Below are 25,000 nucleotides of genomic sequence, written 5' to 3' on the forward strand. Positions count from 1 at the left end.
GAACAAAGTGATTTTAAGGCTCAAGCTTGTATGTAATTTAAGCTCCTCCTCCTTCACTCACCCTGTTGATGAGCTCCCCCACCATGCCGGTCCAGCTGCCGTTGGGCTCTGGCGCTCCGTACAGCCCGTCGTCCACGAGCTTAATCTTAAAGGAGAACTTCAGGATGTCTGCCAGCTCCCGCAGCATGTCCACGCAGAAGCCCTCATACTGATCGTTGCCCTGGTACTCCTGGTAGTTGGACTTGCGCATCACGTAAGGGTTTTCCTGTCAGAGAGGAAGAGGCGGCTCAGAGCAGCAGGTCCACCCACCACAGACGCTTTGTCACAATCAGATACGAAAGGCTCACCAGTATTGTGGTGACGACGAGCGACTTGTTGGCCAGTGTCTCTGATGCGTTGAGGTCCAGGGAGGTGGAGTTCATGGCCAGCGTGTTGTTGGAGTACCAAATGCCAATCTAAAGGAGGGGCGACAGAGGAGTTAGAAGCAGAAACAGAGAGACCGAGGACGGGAGGAAAAGTGTTTCTAAGGTGGAAAACGTGATTTTTCTGTCAGGGTCAAAGTTCAGACCAGAAAAAGGCCGACGCTCTTCCAAAGACTGGGCCTCCATTAGTCTGATGACATCACCAGCGTGTCTGTCTGCTTTTAGGCTTTTTTCTTTCTATCAAGTCAGGAGATGTTGCGTAAGCACCGTAGGTTAAAGGTCACAGGCCGTGCGACAGTTGGTTAACGTTACAGAATTCACTGCTCCAGTTTCCATTTGTTCAAGCCTGCAGACGACTTTTCTCTTACAGTCGGCTTGACTTCGAAAACAAATAAATCACGACACACGGATTAGTCGATGACGTGTTTGCGGTCGAACACTGTCAGAGACAAACCTGCGAGTGCTCACACGTCTGTTACGTCTCCATAACAGTCGAGTTAGATGACAAAGACGACCCAGAGAGGAAGGATTAAAAACCAGTCTGGGATAATAAAACACGAGGAGGAGGGAGCTGAACGCTGCTGCTGCTGCAGGATCAATGCTGGGATCAATAGAGGAGGATCTGGCTCCTCCCACCTCATCCTCTGGGTTAAATAAGCTTGTAAACACCTACACGCTGACCTCACGCCAATCCTATCCCATCTCCCAAACTCCCGACCTTAGCCGACCCCTCGCCCGCTGCTGTGCATGTTTTAGCTGTGAGGAGACGAGCTGTCACCCAGAGGACTGGCTGATGGAGAGCGAGCACCACTCCCGTCTCCATCCGCACGCCTCCGTCCTCTCGGCTTTAATTCACGTCCAGCATGTCTCATCTATCTTTGCCTTTGCTTTCTTTACCCCTGAAAAACATTCGCTGAGGGTCATCACGCAGGATTTCCACCATGACATTAATACTAAAGAGCCGTTGAGCGTTTCATTCCAACGCTGCTCCTGCTGCAAGCACACAGTGTCCTGGCCTAGTCTGGGAAGCCCACCTGGATGAGGCTGCTTTGATACCTGAAGCTACACAAGCGTAAGGTTGCATTAAAGGGGAAGTGTGCTCATATCACTGAATATTCATGCAAACTGCTGCAGTGAAACAGCGAGGAGAGTATAAGTAATCCGTGTAAGCACCGGCTCAGGCTTCAGACAGCTTTAAACTCAACTCTGATTTGCAGGAACGGGGATATCCTCAATCCTGTTAAGTCTGACATCGACATCCATTTCTGGCTCCTTGGGTTCCATAAACAAACACACCCGAGGCTCAGCTGATAGTTAGAGCTTCTCAGTGTTTCAGTGGTTCTCGTGCACCTCAGGTGTCTTTCACGTGTTTCGAGCTGCTCGTGCTTTCCTTCCTTTGGACCTCACTGCTGCCTGGTGGCCTCCTGGACCGCATTCTTAAAGTTACAGTGAAAAGCTAAAAACACAGACTCTCGAATTACAGCTGAAAGTCTGCACTTTTGTTTGATTTCAGTCCTGTGTGGTGCAGTGCAGAGACAAAACTACAAACGTGTGTGTGTCCAGCTGATTATGGACCAAACTGTGTCAAAGAATAACTTGATTGTTTCATGATTACACTAGAAACATGGATAATGTCCATAACAGCAGCACAGTGCTGAGGTAACTGTGTGAATCCATTCGGCTCCTGAAAATGTGAAGCAAACTTAAATGGGTTTGACTAGAATGCATGAATCTGGACCTCAGTAGACGCCACAGAGTAAATGAGGTCAGAGTTAGCGAGAGCAGCAGATCTATCAGGATGAAAATCAATTTGGATTCGATGCAGGAAGCAGAGCAGCCTGAAGCAACGACCTTATCGAAGGAGCGGCTCATCCTCCGGGGAGCACGAGCGCGCTCTTGTGTTTGAGCTGCAGCGTAAATCACGCACTGTCTCGTTACTTCTCACGGGAAGCTTCACCCCTGGTACACGAGCCCACCTGACCCCGGGCTGACCTCCATTGATCTGCAACCTTTTAATATATGTATGAGGTCGTAAATGTGCGCCGAGCCTTCAGGAAAAAATTGGTTTGCACTGATTTTATCGACGAATGAGAGAAGGGTTTACTGCAGGGCAGACGGCGCATCCTGCACGACTTTTAAGGTCACTGCGTAGAACATCCACGCTCATCCACCCGCCTGATCTAAAGGCACAAATTTACATCTCTGCGGCTGAATGATGACCTAATCTCTTTCCTGTCAGCTCCCCACTTGACCCTATTTGACCTCTGACCTCTTTATGGCCTGCAGGGTGTTTCTCCAGGATCTTCAGGGTGTAATTGGTTCTCTGGCCTTTGCTGTTGAACTCGATGTGACCTGTCAGACCGTCGTACTCCACCTGATGACACACGGGCAAACACCAAAGAGCAGGTTAGCAGGTTAGCTAGGTGCAAAGCTAACTGAACGTTGTGCTATATTAAAGTAATAATAAGATAATATCAGTAGATGGAATACAAACGTTAGTCTACTTTAATTCTACTCAGCTTCAATGTGAAGAATAAGAAGGAAAATAAAAGCACATCTATTTCCTGATTGATAACGACATGTAAAGAACAGCATGACGCTGCAGTGACATCACCCGCTGATGTCACCATCTTTGTGACGGGCACCTAAGGTGGTCATGTGTCATCATGAGGTAACACGCCCTGAGGCAGGGCGGCTAATTTAAGTTTAAAGAGATGAAATTACTACTGAGTTCAGCTCATCAGTGCGGTTTCTCCTGGTGGGAAAATTAACCACGCCCCCCACCCTGAAGCATGACCTGCTTTATCATCTGTTTTAGTGAAAGAGGACCTTAATGTCCGCACTCAGTAAGACCTCAAACTAGCAAACGAGCTCGTTGACTCATTAGGACGGCGCTTATGGAGGCCATAAATCAGTGAGCCTCCTGCTGCTCAAGCGGCACTTCCACATCAGCTTTACTATTCAGACCCAAAGGCTACAGTCATCTTTTATATACAGTCTTTGCATGGAGTGACTGCAAACCATCCTGTCAGTGCTAACCTGAGGGTGAGAGAGCTTCACACCCTGGACTCTCTCTCCAGTAAACTGTTAGCCGGATTAGCTGCACAGACTTGTTAGCAGCTAGATGACACTCGGCATCTTTATACGGAACAACAGACTGCGTTGGCGTTCACGTTAAGGATGCAGAAAATCTGGGAAAGATGTTTACAGCAGCTCAATGTGAAGCTTTATTACAGGCTGCACTTTAATCTGACACACACACGTTTTCATATCTTTGTGGGACATCTCATTGACATAATGCTTTCCCAAGCTGCTAACCTTAACCATCAATGAACCCCGAGCCTAACCATCACCATAACCTAAATGTAACCCTGACACTTTGAGTCTCAAACACGCCTTTAAGCTCATGGGAACTGGGATTTAGGTCCCCACACAGATATCAATACATGCTCTCACACACACACTGGAAACTGAAAAAGAAACTGAGACAACAGGAGAGACAGACAGTTCATCAGATCAGTGACGCTGCTGCTGCTGGTGTGTGTGTGTGTGTGTGTGTTTGCAGGAATGTGCAAATAAGTGTGAGAGATGTGCAGCCAAGCGTGCATTTTGTTCCTTAGTTTATGTGAGTTATGTGTAATCGAGTGCACATACACTATGAACGGGTGTGTGCGTGTATCTGTGTGTGTCTGTGTGTGTGTGCGTGCGCACCACTCAAGATGAATTACATCCCAAAAACAATGTGGCGAGAGAGACGGGGAGAGGGAACGCGGTCTCTGGTTGCTGCCAGGCTCAGTGCAGAGATGATGAAGTGATGCTCGGAGAGCAAGCAAAACAAATGGAGAGAGGGAGCGGCATCCTCAGAGGATGGAAAAAACAAGAAGTGGCAGACAGACAAAGACGGGGGAAGAGGAAGACAGGAATAAATCAAATGGACATGAAAATGAAAGAAGGAAGGAGGGAGGAGGCCTCCTTCCACGGGTGCAGCTCTGCAGCAGCTCGCCGTGTTAAAACCAACAAGTCCTCTAAATGCTGCAGTGCTGAACGCTCCTGCTGCGAGCTCAAATCCCTGCCAGTGTTTCCACTGAAATATGAAGTGTTTCATACCAGCAGCATCCACACCCACCTACAGCCAAGTTCACGCCTTCTACTGAGTCCCTGCCTATTTGGAAAAAACAGCTTTCAAAGCTTTTAAAAAGCTGAAATGTCAGAGACCACACGGCTGCATGGGAACCAAACCTACACCAGCACAGAGGTGAAACCAGCGTGCTGCTGTACTGGCTCATCCTCCAGTGTCTGAGCTTTTTAAACTGGAAACACTGCTGTTAGCACTTCCATCCTTTGGCCTGTTCAGTGAATGGAAGCAGAAGAAGAAGAGCTGCGCTCGCTGCTGCTGAGACGACAGTAAACTGTGAGCCCTTCATCTCTACATTACCCATAATGCCTTTCTGTGAGATGTCTGTGGGCCTCCTCTGATAATGCGTGAGGTGTGTCTGTGTGTGTTTACCATGCGCAGGTAGTTCATGAGGCTGGTGCCGTGCTGCCAGATGAGCGGGGAGGTGCAGCTCAGCGGCTTCACGCCGATCTCCTGACTGCGGTTCAGCTCTCGCACGGCGCTCACCACCACGTGAACGGCGTCGAACATCAGTGCTGACGACAGCTGAGACAGACACGGGTGAAAACATTAAAGCATGAATGGGTTCAATAACTGACACAGCAGAGCGCTCTGATGTCGCAGTGGAGGAGCTGCCTGTGTGCTCGAACTTTTCCGTCTCTGTGAGGAATAAATACGATGACTTCCATCAGCGCCGTTTTACTCTGAGAGACTAACCAGTGTCAGCTGCTTCTCCCAGCCGGACACAAATGTGTCGCTCTCAGTCCGACACTCGTGAATGATCTCTGCAGCTCGGCCTCTACGAGAACATCTTCCTAATGTGTTTCACATCTGAACCCTATGAGTGATGCACAGATCTGGACTGTCCATAACCCAACTGTATTCATGTAAATGACGAAGGGTGATGATGGAGGATGCCGGTACATCTGCACTCTGTTGGTTTTAATGCATCTGTCTGATGCACACGAGTCACAGAGTTCTGACATCACGCCGTTCAGCAGGTAGCTTGCTTGCTCATATTTTGCTTCCAAAAAGCAAAATGTTCTTGAGCAACAGTTCTTCAGCTTTCTGACGGTATTTCAAAGTTCGTCTGTCGGTCCAGTCCTGGTGCCTGACCATTTGTTTCTGTCCGTTAAGCCTCTGAAGCCTCAGAGTTCACACTGAGCTGAAGGATGAAGCTGCTCACACCAAATATTCAAACTCTGTTCTTGCCTATTATTATTCCATGTATGTTTGCATATGTTATAATGAACCTCCAGGATTCCTGCAAAATCTAAAGAAATGAATGGTGACTTAAGACTTTTGCACAGTGCTGTAGTGTGATTGAACTCCTATTAGCCATTAAGAGTACTGGGTGAAGTTAAGAGCTTAAAAGCTGAGATCAGAATAACATCAAGAACAATCTGCTGCATGTGTCCTGTTCATTCAGCATGCTCTCCTCCACATTCCCCACTGCAGCCCACAAAGCTGCACAAGACCAAAACTCCCAGAAACAAGAATAAAAAGCTGTGTTTGTTGGTGCTCCTACAGCTGAAGACGCCGGGGTATTGATAGCAAGAAGAGGAAAATTAAAGCCCTCCTGCTATCAGCGGCTCTCAGCGCTGGGCTCAGCAATCGACTCAGTGATCCTATCACAGTCTGACGTTCTGGTCTGTTTGGTCAGTTGTCAATCAAACTGACACTCTGAGGGAATCAGACAAATTGTACGGAGGCAGAGCGGCACAGTCTGTCAGCGGCTGATAAAGAAGACGGATGTATGACCGAGTGTGATTGGAGTTCTCTCCGAGTCGATAGTTTCAGGGCTGGATGACAATAACTAATTACAGACTGAAGAGAGACAGATAGACGAAGTGAAATCAGAGGCAGGAAGAGTGAAGAGTTCTGGTAACTCCCAGTCCCAGGTTTGCTCTGCCTCCTCCAACATGGACCATAACTTTACTGAGGAGACACCGGGCTGTAACCGACATGCCGGCACAAGTGATTCTCACACACGTGTTTGGACTCATTATTTGTAGTTTTGGCTCTATCCTCAAAGATTCCAGATGTGACTGAAGGACAGCTTTCAGTCCAGGTGTTACTGCAGGTAAGGAAGGGTTACTGCAGGTAACGAGATGTTACTGCAGGTAAGGAGGGGTTACTGCAGGTAAGGAGGTGTTACTGCAGGCAACGAGGGGTTACTGCAGGTAACGAGATGTTACTGCAGGTAAGGAGGGGTTACTGCAGGTAAGGAGGTGTTACTGCAGGCAACGAGGGGTTACTGCAGGTAAGGAGGGGTTACTGCAGGTAACGAGATGTTACTGCAGGTAAGGAGGGGTTACTGCAGGTAACGAGATGTTACTGCAGGTAAGGAGGGGTTACTGCAGGTAAGGAGGGGTTACTGCAGGTAAGGAAGGGTTACTGCAGGTAACGAGATGTTAGTGCAGGTAAAGAGATGTTACTGCAGGTAAGGAGGGGTTACTGCAGGCAACGAGGGGTTACTGCAGGTAACGAGATGTTACTGCAGGTAAAGAGATGTTACTGCAGGTAAGGAGGGGTTACTGCAGGCAACGAGGTGTTACTGCAGGTAAGGAGATGTTACTGCAGGTAAGGAGGGGTTACTGCAGGCAACGAGATGTTACTGCAGGTAAGGAAGGGTTACTGCAGGTAACGAGATGTTACTGCAGGTAAGGAGGGGTTACTGCAGGTAACGAGATGTTACTGCAGGTAACGAGATGTTACTGCAGGTAAGGAGGGGTTACTGCAGGCAACGAGATGTTACTGCAGGTAAAGAGATGTTACTGCAGGTAAGGAGGGGTTACTGCAGGCAACGAGGGGTTACTGCAGGTAACGAGATGTTACTGCAGGTAAAGAGATGTTACTGCAGGTAAGGAGGGGTTACTGCAGGCAACGAGGGGTTACTGCAGGTAACGAGATGTTACTGCAGGTAAAGAGATGTTACTGCAGGTAAGGAGGGGTTACTGCAGGCAACGAGGTGTTATTGCAGGTAAGGAGATGTTACTGCAGGTAAGGAGGGGTTACTGCAGGCAACGAGATGTTACTGCAGGTAAGGAAGGGTTACTGCAGGTAACGAGATGTTACTGCAGGTAAGGAGGGGTTACTGCAGGTAACGAGATGTTACTGCAGGTAAAGAGATGTTACTGCAGGTAAGGAGGGGTTACTGCAGGCAACGAGATGTTACTGCAGGTAAAGAGATGTTACTGCAGGTAAGGAGGGGTTACTGCAGGCAACGAGGGGTTACTGCAGGTAACGAGATGTTATTGCAGGTAAAGAGATGTTACTGCAGGTAAGGAGGGGTTACTGCAGGCAACGAGGGGTTACTGCAGGTAACGAGATGTTACTGCAGGTAAAGAGATGTTACTGCAGGTAAGGAGGGGTTACTGCAGGCAACGAGGTGTTACTGCAGGTAAAGAGATGTTACTGCAGGTAAGGAGGGGTTACTGCAGGCAACGAGATGTTACTGCAGGTAAGGAAGGGTTACTGCAGGTAAAGAGATGTTACTGCAGGTAAGGAGGGGTTACTGCAGGCAACGAGGGGTTACTGCAGGTAACGAGATGTTACTGCAGGTAAAGAGATGTTACTGCAGGTAAGGAGGGGTTACTGCAGGCAACGAGGTGTTACTGCAGGTAAGGAGATGTTACTGCAGGTAAGGAGGGGTTACTGCAGGCAACGAGATGTTACTGCAGGTAAGGAAGGATTACTGCAGGTAACGAGATGTTACTGCAGGTAAGGAGGTGTTACTGCAGGCAACGAGATGTTACTGCAGGTAAAGAGATGTTACTGCAGGTAAGGAGGGGTTACTGCAGGCAACGAGATGTTACTGCAGGTAAGGAGATGTTACTGCAGGCAACGAGATGTTACTGCAGGTAAAGAGATGTTACTGCAGGTAAGGAGGGGTTACTGCAGGCAACGAGATGTTACTGCAGGTAAGGAAGGGTTACTGCAGGTAAGGAGGTGTTACTGCAGGTAAGGAGGTGTTACTGCAGGTAAGGAGGGGTTACTGCAGGCAACGAGATGTTACTGCAGGTAAGGAGATGTTACTGCAGGTAAGGAGGGGTTACTGCAGGCAACGAGATGTTACTGCAGGTAAGGAAGGGTTACTGCAGGTAAGGAGGTGTTACTGCAGGTAAGGAGGGGTTACTGCAGGTAAGGAGGTGTTACTGCAGGTAAGGAGGGGTTACTGCAGGTAACGAGATGTTACTGCAGGTAAGGAGGGGTTACTGCAGGTAAGGAGGGGTTACTGCAGGTAAGGAGGGGTTACTGCAGGTAACGAGATGTTACTGCAGGTAAAGAGGGGTTACTGCAGGTAACGAGATGTTACTGCAGGTAAGGAGGTGTTACTGCAGGTAAGGAGGGGTTACTGCAGGCAACGAGATGTTCCTGCAGGTAAAGAGATGTTACTGCAGGTAAGGAGGGGTTACTGCAGGCAACCAGATGTTACTGCAGGTAAGGAAGGGTTACTGCAGGTAACGAGATGTTACTGCAGGTAAGGAGGGGTTACTGCAGGTAACGAGATGTTACTGCAGGTAAAGAGATGTTACTGCAGGTAAGGAGGGGTTACTGCAGGCAACGAGATGTTACTGCAGGTAAAGAGATGTTACTGCAGGTAAGGAGGGGTTACTGCAGGCAACGAGGGGTTACTGCAGGTAACGAGATGTTACTGCAGGTAAAGAGATGTTACTGCAGGTAAGGAGGGGTTACTGCAGGCAACGAGGTGTTACTGCAGGTAAGGAGATGTTACTGCAGGTAAGGAGGGGTTACTGCAGGCAACGAGATGTTACTGCAGGTAAGGAAGGGTTACTGCAGGTAACGAGATGTTACTGCAGGTAAGGAGGGGTTACTGCAGGTAACGAGATATTACTGCAGGTAAAGAGATGTTACTGCAGGTAAGGAGGGGTTACTGCAGGCAACGAGATGTTACTGCAGGTAAGGAGGGGTTACTGCAGGTAACGAGATGTTACTGCAGGTAAAGAGATGTTACTGCAGGTAAGGAGGGGTTACTGCAGGTAACGAGATGTTACTGCAGGTAAAGAGATGTTACTGCAGGTAAGGAGGGGTTACTGCAGGCAACGAGGGGTTACTGCAGGTAACGAGATGTTACTGCAGGTAAAGAGATGTTACTGCAGGTAAGGAGGGGTTACTGCAGGTAACGAGATGTTACTGCAGGTAAAGAGATGTTACTGCAGGTAAGGAGGGGTTACTGCAGGCAACGAGGGGTTACTGCAGGTAAGGAGGGGTTACTGCAGGCAACGAGATGTTACTGCAGGTAAGGAAGGGATACTGCAGGTAACGAGATGTTACTGCAGGTAAGGAGGGGTTACTGCAGGTAAGGAGGGGTTACTGCAGGCAACGAGATGTTACTGCAGGTAAGGAGGGGTTACTGCAGGCAACGAGATGTTACTGCAGGTAAGGAGATGTTACTGCAGGCAACGAGATGTTACTGCAGGTAAAGAGATGTTACTGCAGGTAAGGAGGGGTTACTGCAGGCAACGAGATGTTACTGCAGGTAAGGAAGGGTTACTGCAGGTAACGAGATGTTACTGCAGGTAAGGAGGGGTTACTGCAGGTAACGAGATGTTACTGCAGGTAAGGAGGGGTTACTGCAGGTAAGGAGATGTTACTGCAGGTAAGGAGGGGTTACTGCAGGTAAGGAAGGGTTACTGCAGGTAAGGAGATGTTACTGCAGGTAAGGAGATGTTACTGCAGGTAACGAGATGTTACTGCAGGTAAGGAGATGTTACTGCAGGTAAGGAGGGGTTACTGCAGGTAAGGAAGGGTTACTGCAGGTAACGAGATGTTACTGCAGGTAAGGTCTGAGATGCTTTTAAGTCTGATCATCCTTGCTATTGTAAATCCTGTGTTTCCATCCATGAAGGCGTTTCCTGGTTGCAGACCTGTCAGCCTCCTCCAGAGGTCCTCTGTGAAATAAATGACTCTGTGGTCTCTCAGGTCTGTTGGTGTTGCTGAGCTGCTCGGTGCGTTGCTTTGTGTCCTAATTAACTGTTAGTTCATTTCATGAATCAAGAAATGAATCGTAAGTACAGTACTACTTAAGTATAGCATAGTGACAGTGATTTGCTTTGGGCTTCCGTTTGTCTTCGTCCTGAAAACAAACCTCAGGTGTTAAATCTCACTTTGTGTCATTTCAGTTGGGAACTTTTCTTCTTCTCTAATTGTTCAGTAACATCCATAAACTTCCCAATCACAAAGTTCATCATGAAATCCATCCGGCACTTTAAGTGAATAGATATGAGCAATAACCCCGGGGATACGATGCTGTTTGCAGTGACTGAGGCAAACTCGTTGTTGTCATAACTGTTATCTTTATTAAAGCTGGCCTTATCACTCTGCTGATCTCAGAGCTGCAGATGAGACAAAGCGCTCTGATGGGACAGATTTGCCCTGATGTGTCTATTTATTATGGATCAGGGCAAAGACGCAGACACAGCGACAGATGAAGACGCTCTCCGGGCTGAACCTGCTGTAGATGACTTACTTACCTTAGCATCTCTAAATATCACACCTTGATCTGCTGATTAACACCTCTCATTATCCCAGGATCATAATTTAGCTGCTTCATTATGTCGAGCAGTGACACTGAAATATTGTGTGGCTGTGGCACAGCAAAGGGCAAGCTAACATTTCACAAACATCAGGATTTGTGCCGGCCTTTTCCCCACGTGCAAGAGAAGCTTGGTATCCAAGCAACTGTGCAGAAGTCATTAGACGGAAGCGTTTCTTCAATCTTACTCTTTACTGACTTCTTTCTTTCCTGTGTCGGGTTGGTAGTTAGCACAGAGATCTACTGTCCTCTGCACAAATGTGGGGGTCCACCTGATCCACCTGAACACCATGTAGTGAGTCAGCCTACAGCTCAGCTCCTGTAGAGGAAGACAGGGGTTCTTATCGACTGCTCCTCCAGGTCTCCAGGGTGGAACAGTTAACTATAACTATACTGGGCATGTCTCCACCTCATGGACCAGCTCAGGCTCCTCCTCTCAGGGCCAGCACATGTATTACTATCCTGCAATATTACAGCATGGCTGACCGAAGCACTGTGCTTCCAGCACACCTTACAGCCAACGCTTCCAACGCCTCTGTGATGTTGAGGTGATAAATAGATCACTGATTGGCTGACTTCGTTTGCGAACATCACATATCTCAGGAAAACCAAAGAGCAGCTTGTGACACAGTGACCCACATTTGTGCAGGAGGCTGAAGGTTAGCCTGTGTACGGCGGAGACACGCTGCTCAGTAACTGTGTCAAAAGGACACCAGTCTCACTGCGTGTGAATAATGGGCACTGTTTCGAGGACCCGTGAGCAGCTCGTCGGCCTCTCTTTGTGCAAACTAAGCCTACTCACACCTTTCATCGATTCATTTCTGACTTTCTGCTTTTGCTTCTTCTCTAAAAGCTACATTTGTATTTGAACCTTTAAGCTGAATAAAGACAAGAAGTCTTTTAAGCACTGAGGATATCTTCTAACGGTTCTGATAGTGTGGCAGTAGATGAGGTGAGGTGAGACGCTCTCGGGGTCGTACTCTGTCCCGTCTCACCGCGGGTCCCGGGTACGGGCTGACGTCGCAGCCCTCCCTCCAGGACAGGTTGAGGCTCCTGATGAACTCCAGGTAGAAAGGATGGCTGATGTTCAGCATGGAGAAGCCCACGATGTTTGACTGATCGTTCACCACATCGTCAAGTCGCAGGAGGGGGAAATCCTGAAGACAGAGACAGAAAGAGCGAGTGAACAGAAGAAGACACGAGCGGCCGCTGGGACGTGCAGATACCACGGAGGGGTGGAGAATCTGAAATGCAGAGGGAGAAAGAGAACAACAAAGCACAAAGAAACAAACAGCTTTAACAGCTTGATTGGAGTTTTCTTTGCCGGCTGCACAACATCAAGCACAGTGTTTAAATTCAGAACAGGGACGCAGAGAAAAACACTTTTCTTTCCTTTTTGTTTGAAAAAAGATGGACATCAAACGCCGGGGATTTCAAAGAACTTCAAATAGTCCTTGAAGGCAAGTTGGTGTCACGCTGAGCTGTGCTGCTGAAATAAACCACAAACTGTTGCTCAGCCCTCGCAGGGTTTGTGTTGTGCAGCAGATGCTGACAATGAGATGTTTAGCTGGAACGAGTCGGGAATGCCGGCAGACTCCAAACCAACGTCCGGCTGCTGGCTTCACCTCCGATCCCCTCGACAGTACAAGCTGTGCTCAGTAATCGTGTTCCCCTGAAAAGAATGAAGAGTTCCTTTGTTTTCAGCTGAGCTGAACCGAAACGTATGTTGTATGTTGTAACCCCTAAAAGTGCACTTCCTCTGTTCACCACCAGGGGTTAGGGACTAACTGTGGGAAGAGAGGCTGCAGCCGCTGCACAGCCACACTTAGGCTGTATCCCAATTCAGGCTCTGCAGCCTCAACGATCCTCAAAGACCGCTAAGGCCGGAAGTGCGAGGCTTGTGAAATGGGACGGTCTAGCCTTCGTTGCGCTGCCCAGGTTGCCTAGCAACCATGATACTAACAGCTGGAAACGTTTGTTTGTTTCTACATGAGCTTTGATCATTCTCTGTGAGATGAAGCTCAACTATTGAACGGCGTATATTTTAAAGTAAAGGCTGTAAGTTAGTACAAACGTCACTAATGTCACATGACTTTGCCGACATGTGGCCAACAGGAATGTTTAATGTTCTTCGTTATTAAACATTTGCACATAAATAAGTGACATAATATTCAGTACTTAAAGTTCACTCTTCAGCCGCCCCTCATCCGCCGTTTTTTTTCGGCAAAATTATCCACACCCACCGCCGCGCTATGCATTCTGGGATATGTTGGGCCACGAAGTCTACACTGCCATGTCCTTAAAATTCAGGGAAATAAAGGCCGCATTTCAGGGCCGCATTTCGAGCAGCCTTTGAATTGGGACAGCCTTCGGCGCGCCGCTGTGACGTAATCGGCCTTAAAATTGGGCCTTTAAGGCTGCAGACCCTGAATTGGGACACAGCCTTACTGTGACTCTGTGCAGTCAACCTGGAAGCTACGGTGTGCTTCATTTGATGCAGGCAAGACGAAAATGTTTATCGTGTAATATTTAATTCTGGTTTGGTCCATACAAACAGTTTTGACTCATCTGCACCATCGGATAGAAGATGCTCGTACCAGTATCAGGGTGCATGAACAGTTACTCTCTAATGCGTGAAACATGAGCAGAGGCAGCACGAAAACAGGTCGTCAGAGGACGAAGAACAGGAGACAGCTTCAGCCATCGGAGTCAGACGTGAGCACGACTCATGTGAGAGACTCACAAACACTTTAAATGCAAAGAAGCTCAAATCACATCAAACTGTGACGTTAAGAGCCTCATTAGACCGAATACACAAATAATCAGTCTCACACACACAGACACACACACACAGACACAGACACACACACACACAGACACACACACAGACACACACAGACACACACACACACACAGACACAGACACACACACACACAGACACACACACACACACACACACACACACACACACACACACACACACACACAGACACACACACACACACACACACACACACACACACACAGACACACACACAGACACTCACACACACACACACAGACACACATACACACAGACACTCACACACACACACACACAGACACACATACACACAGACACACACACACAGACACACACACACACACACACACTCTCACACACCTGCCTCATAAACTGCACTAATGATCCAAATGTGACTCTCGACGCCCTCCTCAGGTACATAATTACTCTGCTCTACCTTCACCTGATTCACATTTATGAAACTTCTTTATCCAACATGTGACCCAGGCGGAGCCTGATGTTAACCAATCACAACCCAGGACTCAGGCTGGACCTTTTTACTCATTTGAGTTTTCTGCCCTGACGACAACAACAACATGGCGATGATGATGTGCAGGCCGACGTATCTTTGGCACTCTCTGCCCTTCAGCTTGTTTGGGTTCGTGTGCTGACGTTTATCATTTCGTTTAAAAATGATGTGAAGAGTGTAACTCTGGAAAGGCGTGCGGTCAGCGGCCGTCAGTCTGGCGTGCTGCTGCACGGACAGGTTGTCATCATCGTTATTTGGCAGCGTGAAAACGTTTGGCTGAGATTCTCTCCCGTCTGCAGAAAAGAGTCTGTGGAGGGCGCGAGGTCGGGACTCAAACATCCCGAGAATATTCACACGGCGACTCTTCTGGGCCCGGCTGTTTAGCACCGGGGCTGACCTGCCTGTGAGGTCAGCATCCGTCCACCTCAATCCCTCCGAGCGGCGTCCCCGCCTCCTGGGAAACTGCTGCTGTTGTTGTTGCTGCTGCCAAATCAATTTCAGCTGCAGCCAAGTGCACTGTCAGACGGCCGGCCTGCCAGCCGTGACGGAGAGCAGTTGGCTGGAGGAGCGGCAGCGAGCGGCCAGCGCCACCGGGGGAGGAAACACTGCGACAGCATCCCGGGACACAGAGTGCAGCACACCGACGCAGGAAGTTAAGGAATAACAGGGCGGGACAAGGTCGGGGTGAGGAAGACGTGCACCGTCTCCACCATCGTTTCAATCTGCGACGTTTAAAGAGCAATCAGGAAGATTTACAACCTTTCCTGCCACATTCACAAGAACGTAGCCGCCATATATCTGCAGAGGGTTGATGAGGCTGCTGATCGATACCATGACTCACCGATGACTTCACCCAGACGCCACGCAGTTAGAAACTCGCTTCATGGAACTTCAGGACGCCGAGCTCCTCGCCGAGGCCAAATTAACCTTCTACAAAGCACCGACACACAAAACAGCCTCTGAGCCACACCAGCTGCCGCACACTGTTTAATGGTTTCACCCTGACCTACAACACTGTCCTTTACCCCAACGGCAACATTCAAGCACAAAAACACACGAAACGACCACAGAGAGAGGAAAAATGTCCAAAAACACAAGAATCAGAACCAGAAACCAAACGAACACTAAGAGAAGTGAAAATGAAATATTAAAGAGACAAAAACAAGACAAAACTACCATGATGCAGGTAAGTAAAGGAGGCGGTCCTGATGTCATCACAACCACTCCAACCACTTGACTGAAATTCAGTCAACTTCCTCCGATGCTGTTTGACTCTCTCACACACTCACATGGAGCCACGTTTTCAGCAGCACAAAGCCTCAAACATATTTCCACACGTACATCTGAGATGATAGAAATGCACCGTCCCCGTGTTCGTGCACTGCCAGCAGGCGATCAGCCCACCTGGCTAAACTGAGCAAGTCTCCAGCAGCCTAACCAAACCCAGTTCCATGTGTCCAGTGCAAAGCAGAGCACAGCAGCCTCACTGGAAGCGGTCCAGATGATCCTGGACGTGACAGGGCAAAGCTTTCTCTCCGAGCACTCCCGACTAAACCCTGCAACCAGGAGGTTTCATGTCTAGCATGCTGTTCAAACCTTCTGTTTGTGGGGAACAGCCAATCAGAAAACAGCTTGTTTCATACAAATGATAAATGTAGAGACCATTGAGTCCTTCCTCGTGGTGAAACGGCGATGAACTCAGCGCCCTGAAGTCAGCCTGTCACAGTCAGCCGAGCGTGTTTATGGCAAAGTTAAAGGTAGGTCAGAGACGGCAGGTGTGTGTGGAAGTGTTGAGAAATCATTTTCATTTTGGTTCCCTTCCAGGGTTCTACTGGGGGGCGTGTTTTCGTCCTTGGTCTGCGAACGCGGCGTCAAGCCCCCGCGCAAACGGCGCCGTTAAAGAATGTGACACGACAGTATTTAGAGTCGAGGCGGAGATCGAGACGAGTTATTATCCACACAAAGTCTCTCGTACAAGGGCACGATACCGAACAGCAAAATTCTAATGATGACAAACGGCGGCGGGACAAGCGTGCATCCGCGATGAGCACCGAGAGACGAGGAGAGCGGAGGGGGAGGACATGCGTGACACGGGGGAGGTGACAGAGTTTAGTTTCAGCACGTGACCTACAAACATCCCGAAGGAACGCAGCGGCACAGAGAGCATGGAAAAAAGAGACGAGTAAGAACGAGAAAAGAGTGAAAGAAGAGGAGAGAAGCAAAGGGCCAGAGAGGAAGCAGGAAGCAGTCGGAACGAACCGCCACAGATTCAGACGAGAAGACGAGCAGCGAAAGGCGAGAAAGAAGAAAGTGTTGGCAGAAGAAGGAGAAACAAAATGAATAAACAAGCCAAGAAAGAAGGAGGGAGGCAAAATAGAGACTATAACAGAGGAGGAGACTGAAGTAATGAGAAAATATGGCCACAAGCAGCAATAATGGGCTCACGAGCAGACGTTTGAACGTAGTGTCTGCTGACCTCACTGCGCCCGTGAGAGCTCGCCACATGCAGGAGTTACTATTTCAGTTACTGTCTGCAAGTGCGGCCGGATTGGCTCAGGATTTGAACCGACGGCCTCCTCTGGCTGACGACAGCACCTCTGGAAAGGCTTCATGCTCACAGGGATACCTGATACCTGCAGCTCTGACAGCAGCAGGTGTGTCACTGCTGTTTCTACCTGGAGACAGCAGCCGCCTCATTGTTCTGACACACAACACAAAACTATCCATAACACACTAACTACACACTAACTACACAAGACAACACACTAATTACACACTCTAAACACGCTAAACGTCACAAAACTCTCACATCTCAAAACTCGCTCCCTCTTCCTAAACAACCAAACGTCACGTCACCATATCATTTTTCATTGGTCCACATGGTGCATTTTTCCACCAACATGAACGGGCTGTTTTTGTTTGCTCATAAGCAGAGCGGTCTCGCTGCTGTCCTTAGAGAGGAAACGTGACGAAACATTGAGGAAAAACAGGCGTATGTCTTGTTTATCATGACTCTGGTTTTACTGGCTGATCAACGCAGTTTATAAACTGGTACATGTCACCTTGTTGCTTTGTCTTTAAGTGGTCATGTGATTGACCACGACTCCTTTATTCTTCCTCAGTCAAACAGCAGCACTCGTGTGATTGTTTTGCCCCCTGAGCTCCAGCTGTTGTGCCGGACAGTGACTGCCGTCCGCGGGAGCACAGCTGCTTAAAGCTGCAGCGTCCAGATTACTTACAGCTGCTTCCGTGCTGATATAAGATGCTGTAAGCTGAAGACAGCTTCACCCGTCTGTTTGTTGAAAAATAGCAACGCGACAGCATTTTCTTGTTGGTAACGGTAACGGCGTTGTAACGATAGGAATAGTAATTAGTTAGATTACTCGTTACTGAAAAAAGTAACGCCGTTAGTAACGTTATTCCCATCACTGCAGGCGACACAAACAAGGATGGAAGGAGAACAGATGGAAGAGATAGAGGACAGAAAAGGAAATGAAACTGAGGAGAAGAAAGTAGGAAAAAGATCAGGCAACGGATCATCTTTAGGAAAGGAAACAAGAAAAACAGGAAAGGAAAGGAAAGGAACAGTATTGAGTCACCAGCATAAATGTGGCTGGTGTGTCACGTACAGAGCAAAATAATGTCGAACGCTGAGCGATTCCTTTATCAGCCGTTATCAATAGTATCAAAGCCTGTGGACAAGAAAGCTGTGGAGGAGGAGGAGGTTAAAAATAGGTCACTAAGTGATGAAGATGAAGAATCAGACGATTATGAAAACCACTAAGAAGCATCTTCTTCATGGAAGGAATTGAAGGAAGATGAGGAGAATCCAACTAAGTGGCGAGCGATGAAGGTGAAGGCGAGGTGTGGAGCTCTTACCATGGTGGTGAGGATGTACTTGTAGAAGGCGGACGTCATCCCCAACTCGTTAGCCTGCAGAAGAGCAGAAGAAACGCTAAGCATCCTCCGTGGAAACGAGCCAGAGTTTATTTAAAAAGGAACCATCGCTCAAACTTAATAACAGCCTGGAAACCGTGGTTACCGTCTCCAGGACGCGTCAGTGATGAAAGACGTTTCAGGGAGATGATAACAACGGCAGCGTGCTCTCAGGTGAAAAGACATTTAAACTGGGCTGAATTTAGCTAAAAATACAAGAGCAAGCAGAAAACTGGAATATCTTTCAACGTTATGATGCGACACACGGGAGAACAGCAGATTCCCCACAGCAGGAGTCAGTGTGGACAGCCAACATACATATCTTTGTGAAGTTCACGGTGAAAACCTGGTAGCAGCAGACCCTTGGAGTACTTTTCTATGTTTGAATGTTTTCTGCTCGACCCGAGCAGAGACTCAAACTCAGTCACAGCTCAGCTGATCTCGGGCACGCTCACCTTCCACACGTACGGGACGTCGGCTCCGACAGGCAGCGGAGGATTTAACCTGGCATCCTCACACCGCAGAGCCTGCACGCCGCTTCACTTATTAATCCATTAACCTTCTGCACACTGTCAGCTTACATCTCCTTCAGCCTGAAGCAGCAGCCCAACTTGAAAAGTCCTGACTGAGTTTACTCAGTAATTTTGAATTTTAAACTTCCTGCACCCCCCAAGGTTACTGCTATGAGAGGGAAACTGCAACCTGCCAAACGCAGGTCGATTTAGCCCGTGGCTTAAAAGTCTGTCGACGCTCACAGCCAGTTTGGCACAAAACCAGCCCAGCGTGTCTGAAGGTCCTGTTCCACCCTGTAAACAGCAGAGAGGAAGAAGACGCTTCCAGAACAGGAACCGGGGCTGCACACAGGCAGACATTTAACAACACGTTCAAACACTGACACATGTTTTATTGTGCCACATGATACAGGTGTGCACTCTGCATTTGCATCGGACACGTCTGCACCAGTGTTGCCAACTCCTCAGTAAGGAAAATCGCTATTGGCTGTCCTAAAAGTCGCTAGAAGTCGCTAAATGACGTCATCACCTAATTTGCATAATTGGTCATGCTAATGTAATTGTAACCTACACTGTTGGAGAGAGACATAACATCGTGGAAGAAACATAAAGTGAGCAAAAAACGTCCTAAATGCAGTCTCCTGCCCTGATAGCAGCTGGCGGAGGACTATCCTCCGCCGTTGAGCGCTTTAGCACGGGTGAGGTGCCCACGGCAGCACTGCAGCTTGTTGAAAGTAAGAGCAACACGCCCTTTCACGTCAAAAAGACGTCATAAATAAGTCTCCAATAACACCAGAAAAAGTCGCCAGATTTGTCGCTAGTCACTTTTTAGGAAAAAAGTCGCTAAGGGGTCTGAAAACTCGCTAAATATAGCGGCAAAGTCGCTAAGCTGGCAACACTGGTCTGCACATGTTTGGGACATTAGCTGCAGTCGGTGGGACCACGCCCCGCTAAAGCTAGCTGAAGTCAGAGAGGCGTGTGCAGATACGGCGCCGCGTGGCAGACAGATCTCAGTGTGACGGACACGCATCGTGTCTGACCTGCAGAACTTTTTCCACCTGACGTGTCCTGATCTGCTCTGTATGCACAAAGTGGGCGTGTCATGCTGTGATCGCGGTTTTAAAATGATTAGTGTTGTCGTGCTAGCAGAGGGTTTTCATATTTCCTGTATTTTAGGATTAAATCTCAGCTCCGTTCCTCTTCTCTCACGCTGTGCTCCTGAGCATCAATTAAACCCTAAAAACTCTGTTGTTCCTTATTCTTCTTATTTAACCTGCACTTCTGTACTCAGTGGTGATTTTGCACTGCAGCTCCCATTAAGCTTTGGCTCATGACACCGCCGAGCGCATCGCTGCCAAGTCCGTGAATTTATTGCTGACTTCACACGAGCCAATTTTGGAAACATGGTTTTTTAGCTTCTCTAAAGCCGGCTGAGATTATTCATTGCAGTTTCCTCTTACATGGATCAAATGTGCCATTTCAAACCTTCTGCTGCAGCTACGATGAACCGTACGGACGAACAGAGTCGTCGACTCCTTTTGACTGAAAGTAGAAAAGCATCAGACGTAAGAAGCTGCGCGAGCGCGCTGATGCAAACAGCTGACCTTCCTGAGGATGTGATACGAGATGGAGGCGTTGGCGTCAATGATGATGGTGGCCACTTTGTCATCACGTATCTCCTTCAGCAGGGGGGTGGGGTCCAGACTGTCGTCCAGCATCCGCACCGACAGCGTCTCCCTGGAGATGAGGAAGCGGCGGACCAGCTCCTCCAATCGCAGCAGACCTACGGGGCAGGAAACGAGCATGAGTCACACACGTGTCTGAGCGATGGCGGACTGCGGTTCCCAGTCAGAAACACTTGGCTGTGAAAGTTACGTCACGCAGCGGCAAAACTCTTCATCCAAAGTGCTTCTAAGTGCCTGAAAAAGAGGCGGGGTCTATAAACGATGCTCGCCTGAGTGTTTAGCTTGTTTGCTTGTAAAATTATTGCTCTGACTTGTAAAAAGAAAATTGATGAGACTTGGAGTCATTAGAGAGACAAATAACTGCCGCTGCTCTACAGACTTCCAGGCCTAAAAGGAAGCGATAAACAGAGCGGGATAAAGGCGATTATGTTGAAAGTCCATTAATTTTCTCCTCTGAGAATAACATGGACCCACGAGTGCTCACGGCTGAGGCAGGATTTACTTATTACCGCTTCTGATCAGTCGTTTCTGTGGTCACTTCTCTCCATTACACTCAGTGCTGGCGTTTGTGCATCGCTGCCACTGAGGCGGTATCCCACAGCAGGGCCAAACATGAGACGCGTTCACGTCGTGAAAAACATGCTGGATGCGAGCAGCGTCAATAATCACAGGACGGGAGAAAACAGACCGACCTCAGCAGAAGCAGTCGCGTTACAAACCGGCGAGAAGCCTGCTGTGTTTGCATCACCTGGGCTTCGACATTCAGAGGCGTCGGCCTCCGGCTCATTACCTCGTCTGTCCCTGACAGAAGCAGCGGGCGTGTCTCGACTAATCGCTGCCATAAAGCGTTTAACTGGCTGACAGCAGCGCTCAGGACCACAATACAGGCCGTTAACGGGCCGAGGCTACGACGAAAGACCGGGAGATGTTAGAGCGGAGAGCTGGGGCAGATCAGTCAGCTGGATCCAAGCTGAGGGAGACTGATGTGGGGAGGACGGAGGGGAAAAAGAACAAGGGAAAGGAAGAGAGGAGACTAGAGTCCTCAGGAGAGGAAAGGAAGAATGGAGGGAAGTGTGTGAGAGAAGAGGAATTAGGAAAGGAAAGGAAAGGAAAGAGAGGAGTAGAGAAAACTCAGAAGAAGAAGAAACAACAGAAAAGAAATCAAAGCCATCGGCACCGAGGGCTCGACGCTGGTGGAAAATGGTGAAAACTGACTCCAGGAAATGTGAGCTGGGTTTGCAGGGGGACGAGGACGGACTCGTGAAACGTGTTGCTCAAAGAGAAGAGCAAGGACTGATCGTCCAAACAGAACCTCAACCCAAGGGAACGGGTGCCAACACGCAACCGGACAGGGATCGGGGAGCGTTCGTGGTTTAAGGTGAGATGATCTGTGAATGTGCATCACGTGCCAGCGTCTCATAATGTTCGAACCCGAGACACTGGAGCTCTAAAATCCATCATTTCCGCCCTAAGTGTGGACGGAGCTGCAGTGGGAATAACCACGACACTCACACTCTGCTTTGCCACAGATCAGGCTGGCTGTCGGGTAGCCGAAGGAGCGCAGGATGGAGCCGATGGCCAGGCTCAGGTCCTCGTTACTCGGGTAGAGGGTCACCGAGGCAAAGCGGAGGTACGGCAGCTTGGGCGTTTCCTCGGGGCCGATCTTCACGTGAGGGATCTGAGGGGCGAATGAGAAGCATGATGAGAGAAGGAAGTCTGCGCTGGGCTTTGCTTCGAAACATGGAGACCAGTTACTGAAAGTCAAAGAAACATTCACCGAGTTACTGCACTTTATACTGCACGACAGTTCTCAGACAATCGTCACATTAAACTCTGTTTTTGTACTTGGAGAGTATTTAAAGTATAAAAGTGGGAGGCAGAGCCTTCACCTAAGAGCAGGTGCTGCAACCTTCCTGCCTGTTCGGGTCAAATCCGACCGATTTACAAATTCAAAAGCTCATAAATATTGTGTTTGAGACCCAACTGCCTCGAGGCCTTACGACATCCTCCACACTATGCACTTGAACATGTGTTAACAGACCTCTCTGCACTGAATCATATCTGTTATTAACCTCTGTCTCTCTTCCACAGCATGTCTTTATCCTGTCTTCCTTCTCTCACCCCAACCAATCACAGCAGATGGCCCCGCCCCTCCCTGAGCCTGGTTCTGCTGGAGGTTTCTTCCTGTTAAAAGGGAGTTTTTCCTTCCCGCTGTCACCAAAGTGCTGCTCATAGGGGGTCATATGATTGTTGGGTTTTCTCTGTATTACTGTAGGGTTACTCTTTGAGGTGACTGTTGTGATTTCGCGCTTTATAAATAAAACTGAATTAAGCTTGAACTATTCTTCGACTTCTCCGTATTTCTACAATGGGAAATTTTATCATCACAGGCTGGATATTACTGCTGTCAGTTTTAGGAAGCTCGAATGAGGAAGCGTTTCATGCAGAAATCAGTTTCTGTTCGGCAGACATCGAAGGGTCACGGAGGGTCGTACAGCCGGGTGTCCGCAGGAAAAAGAAAGGAGGACACATCACCGTGCTCGGTTAGGTGACGATGTGTCTAACTTCAGACAAGCTTCTCTGTTTCACTTCAGACCTCCCAGAGCAAAGGTGCTGTGACGGACAGTGTGAGTGTTTAAGATGAAAGATTCATGACAAATTGAAAAATGAATCACTTCAGAGAGGAACGAAGAACGGGGTCAGAGGACAGACGTCCTGTGTGACGTGATTTAACCTCAGCTCAGACCTGCGGGGGCTTCAAAGGTAAACTGTAATTAGCTCAGCCGGGCTTTGCTCCCATCCACCCAGCTTATTCTAAATCCAGACTGAGAATTCAGGAACATGGGACCTGTCGGGCTGGAGGAAGAGGACATGTGGACGGTTAGAGGCTTGCGGCATGCTGGAGATGCACCTGTGTAAACTCTGGAAGGCAGAAAATGGTTAAACACAAGTTAAAGGCTGCAAAAATCCAACAGAGCGAAGCAAAACTGAAAGAACTCAACGACTGGTTCAGGAGATCTCGGTCGAGGACGACTGGGTGCAAACGAGAAGCCAATCACGTTTCTGGGAACAGGCTTTAAACTGAAGACAGGCCACGCCCACTCCCAGAGGTCTTTCTCCTAAACTTAGAGCGGAAACGTCCTCTTTGTCAGGCATTAGACCGGGGGTGTCCTCTGCAACCGCACCCAAAGAAAGCCTGCTCCACACCTCCATCACAAACCGGTTCCATGTGTAGTGACATCATCCGGTCACACGTGTGTGATATAAACCTGCCTGCTGTGTCCGGTCTGTCCACGGTCACAGCTGTGTTCAGCCAAAACCTCAAACCTGTCATTTATTATGAAAGGAGGAGCAGATCACCAGTGAAGACCCCACGCCTGGCCTCAAACCCTACTCCTGACCTTGACCCTCCGCTCTGCAGAGAAGCAAAAGTACTCTGTGGATATTTGTCAGAATTATCTTTTCTTTGGCTGAAAAGACAATCCTGGGTGAACATTAAAGAATAGACTGATTAACTGCAGGTGTCCGCAGTCTGCTGGTCTGCAGCGTTCAGGTGTGTTCACCCCACGATCACGCTGTGCAAACACCAGGACTCTGCAGGCCTCAGTTAGCAGGTTAAAGGTTAAAGTTCAACAGTCTACATCGATCTTCATCTCTTGTGGCTTTTCTAACCTCCTCTTTTCCTGTTAGGAACCGTCAAAGTAAAACGTTTAAAGCAATTAGAAGATGAGCAGGACAACTTTTCATCTTTTACTGAACTGCAACATTTCACGAGTGGCTAAAGCAAACTGTGCAACATTAACACCATGTTAGGAACAAGGACGTCAGGTCCACCTTCCACTTAGTTACTCTTTAAACTAAGTCTTCAGTTTGCAGGTTTGGTCTTTGCGTGGAGCACGAGTCGCACACATGTGCAGTCAGAGCGAGGCTGCTCTGGAAACCGCAAACTGCATAACAGCAGGGACACGGGAGTTTTCCTTGACAGGAAGAAGACGTCTGATTGGAACAGAGATGAAATAAGAGGCGGGCACCAGACCGAACATTCATGTGTTGTTTGCATCATGTTATAAAAATGTTGTTAGTGAGGGCGTGGCGTCCTCTAGTCTGTCCAGCTGCCGCACAGAGACGTCCATGACGTCGCTTAATAAAGTTTGGAAACTTTGCTCATCTTCAGCCAGAAACATGTATAACAAATAAGAAGTGTTACTGTTACTCACCATGTTTCACTCTGAGGCGGGAGCAGCACCGTGACTGTTACCTGCACTCAGGTGTGACGTATGTATGAAACTCGTGTCACCGTCCTCAGCGGGACAATCGTGATCGCACGCCAGATCCAGATGTGACTCACCTCCTTCTCCCCACAGATGTGACTGATGGTGGACCCAGAGGCGGGGCTGGAGGCGGGGCCGATCACAGAGACCACACCCTTCGGCAGGATCTGACACACTGATGGAGAAACG

At 48.7% G+C, this 25,000-nt stretch overlaps 1 protein-coding gene and 1 long non-coding RNA gene across 3 annotated transcripts in view; one reads left to right on the forward strand and one right to left on the reverse strand.

Moving 5' to 3' along the window:
* Positions 1 to 25,000, reverse strand: part of LOC101482014 (glutamate receptor ionotropic, kainate 5) — a 207,728-nt gene that overhangs the window by 31,803 nt on the left and 150,925 nt on the right. Inside the window, exons 5-13 of one of the 2 annotated variants that reach the window (XM_024798395.2) lie at positions 24,889 to 24,986; positions 22,053 to 22,218; positions 20,460 to 20,638; positions 18,287 to 18,340; positions 12,091 to 12,252; positions 4,930 to 5,082; positions 2,692 to 2,796; positions 348 to 455; positions 62 to 265 (exon numbers count right to left, since the gene is read on the reverse strand). In XM_024798395.2, the coding sequence (XP_024654163.1) occupies positions 62 to 265; positions 348 to 455; positions 2,692 to 2,796; positions 4,930 to 5,082; positions 12,091 to 12,252; positions 18,287 to 18,340; positions 20,460 to 20,638; positions 22,053 to 22,218; positions 24,889 to 24,986 (1,229 nt within the window). Of the gene's footprint in view, positions 1 to 61; positions 266 to 347; positions 456 to 2,691; positions 2,797 to 4,929; positions 5,083 to 12,075; positions 12,253 to 18,286; positions 18,341 to 20,459; positions 20,639 to 22,052; positions 22,219 to 24,888; positions 24,987 to 25,000 lie in introns of both variants that reach the window. The other variant, XM_024798394.2, reaches the window with a different exon arrangement.
* On the forward strand, positions 8,084 to 9,264 carry LOC143414519 (uncharacterized). The gene is made up of 3 exons (XR_013095134.1): positions 8,084 to 8,147; positions 8,288 to 8,879; positions 8,940 to 9,264. It is a non-coding gene; the product is annotated as an uncharacterized LOC143414519 (long non-coding RNA).

The sequence above is a fragment of the Maylandia zebra genome, linkage group LG22 (assembly GCF_041146795.1).
Source record: "Maylandia zebra isolate NMK-2024a linkage group LG22, Mzebra_GT3a, whole genome shotgun sequence".
Classification (NCBI taxonomy): Eukaryota; Metazoa; Chordata; class Actinopteri; order Cichliformes; family Cichlidae; genus Maylandia; species Maylandia zebra.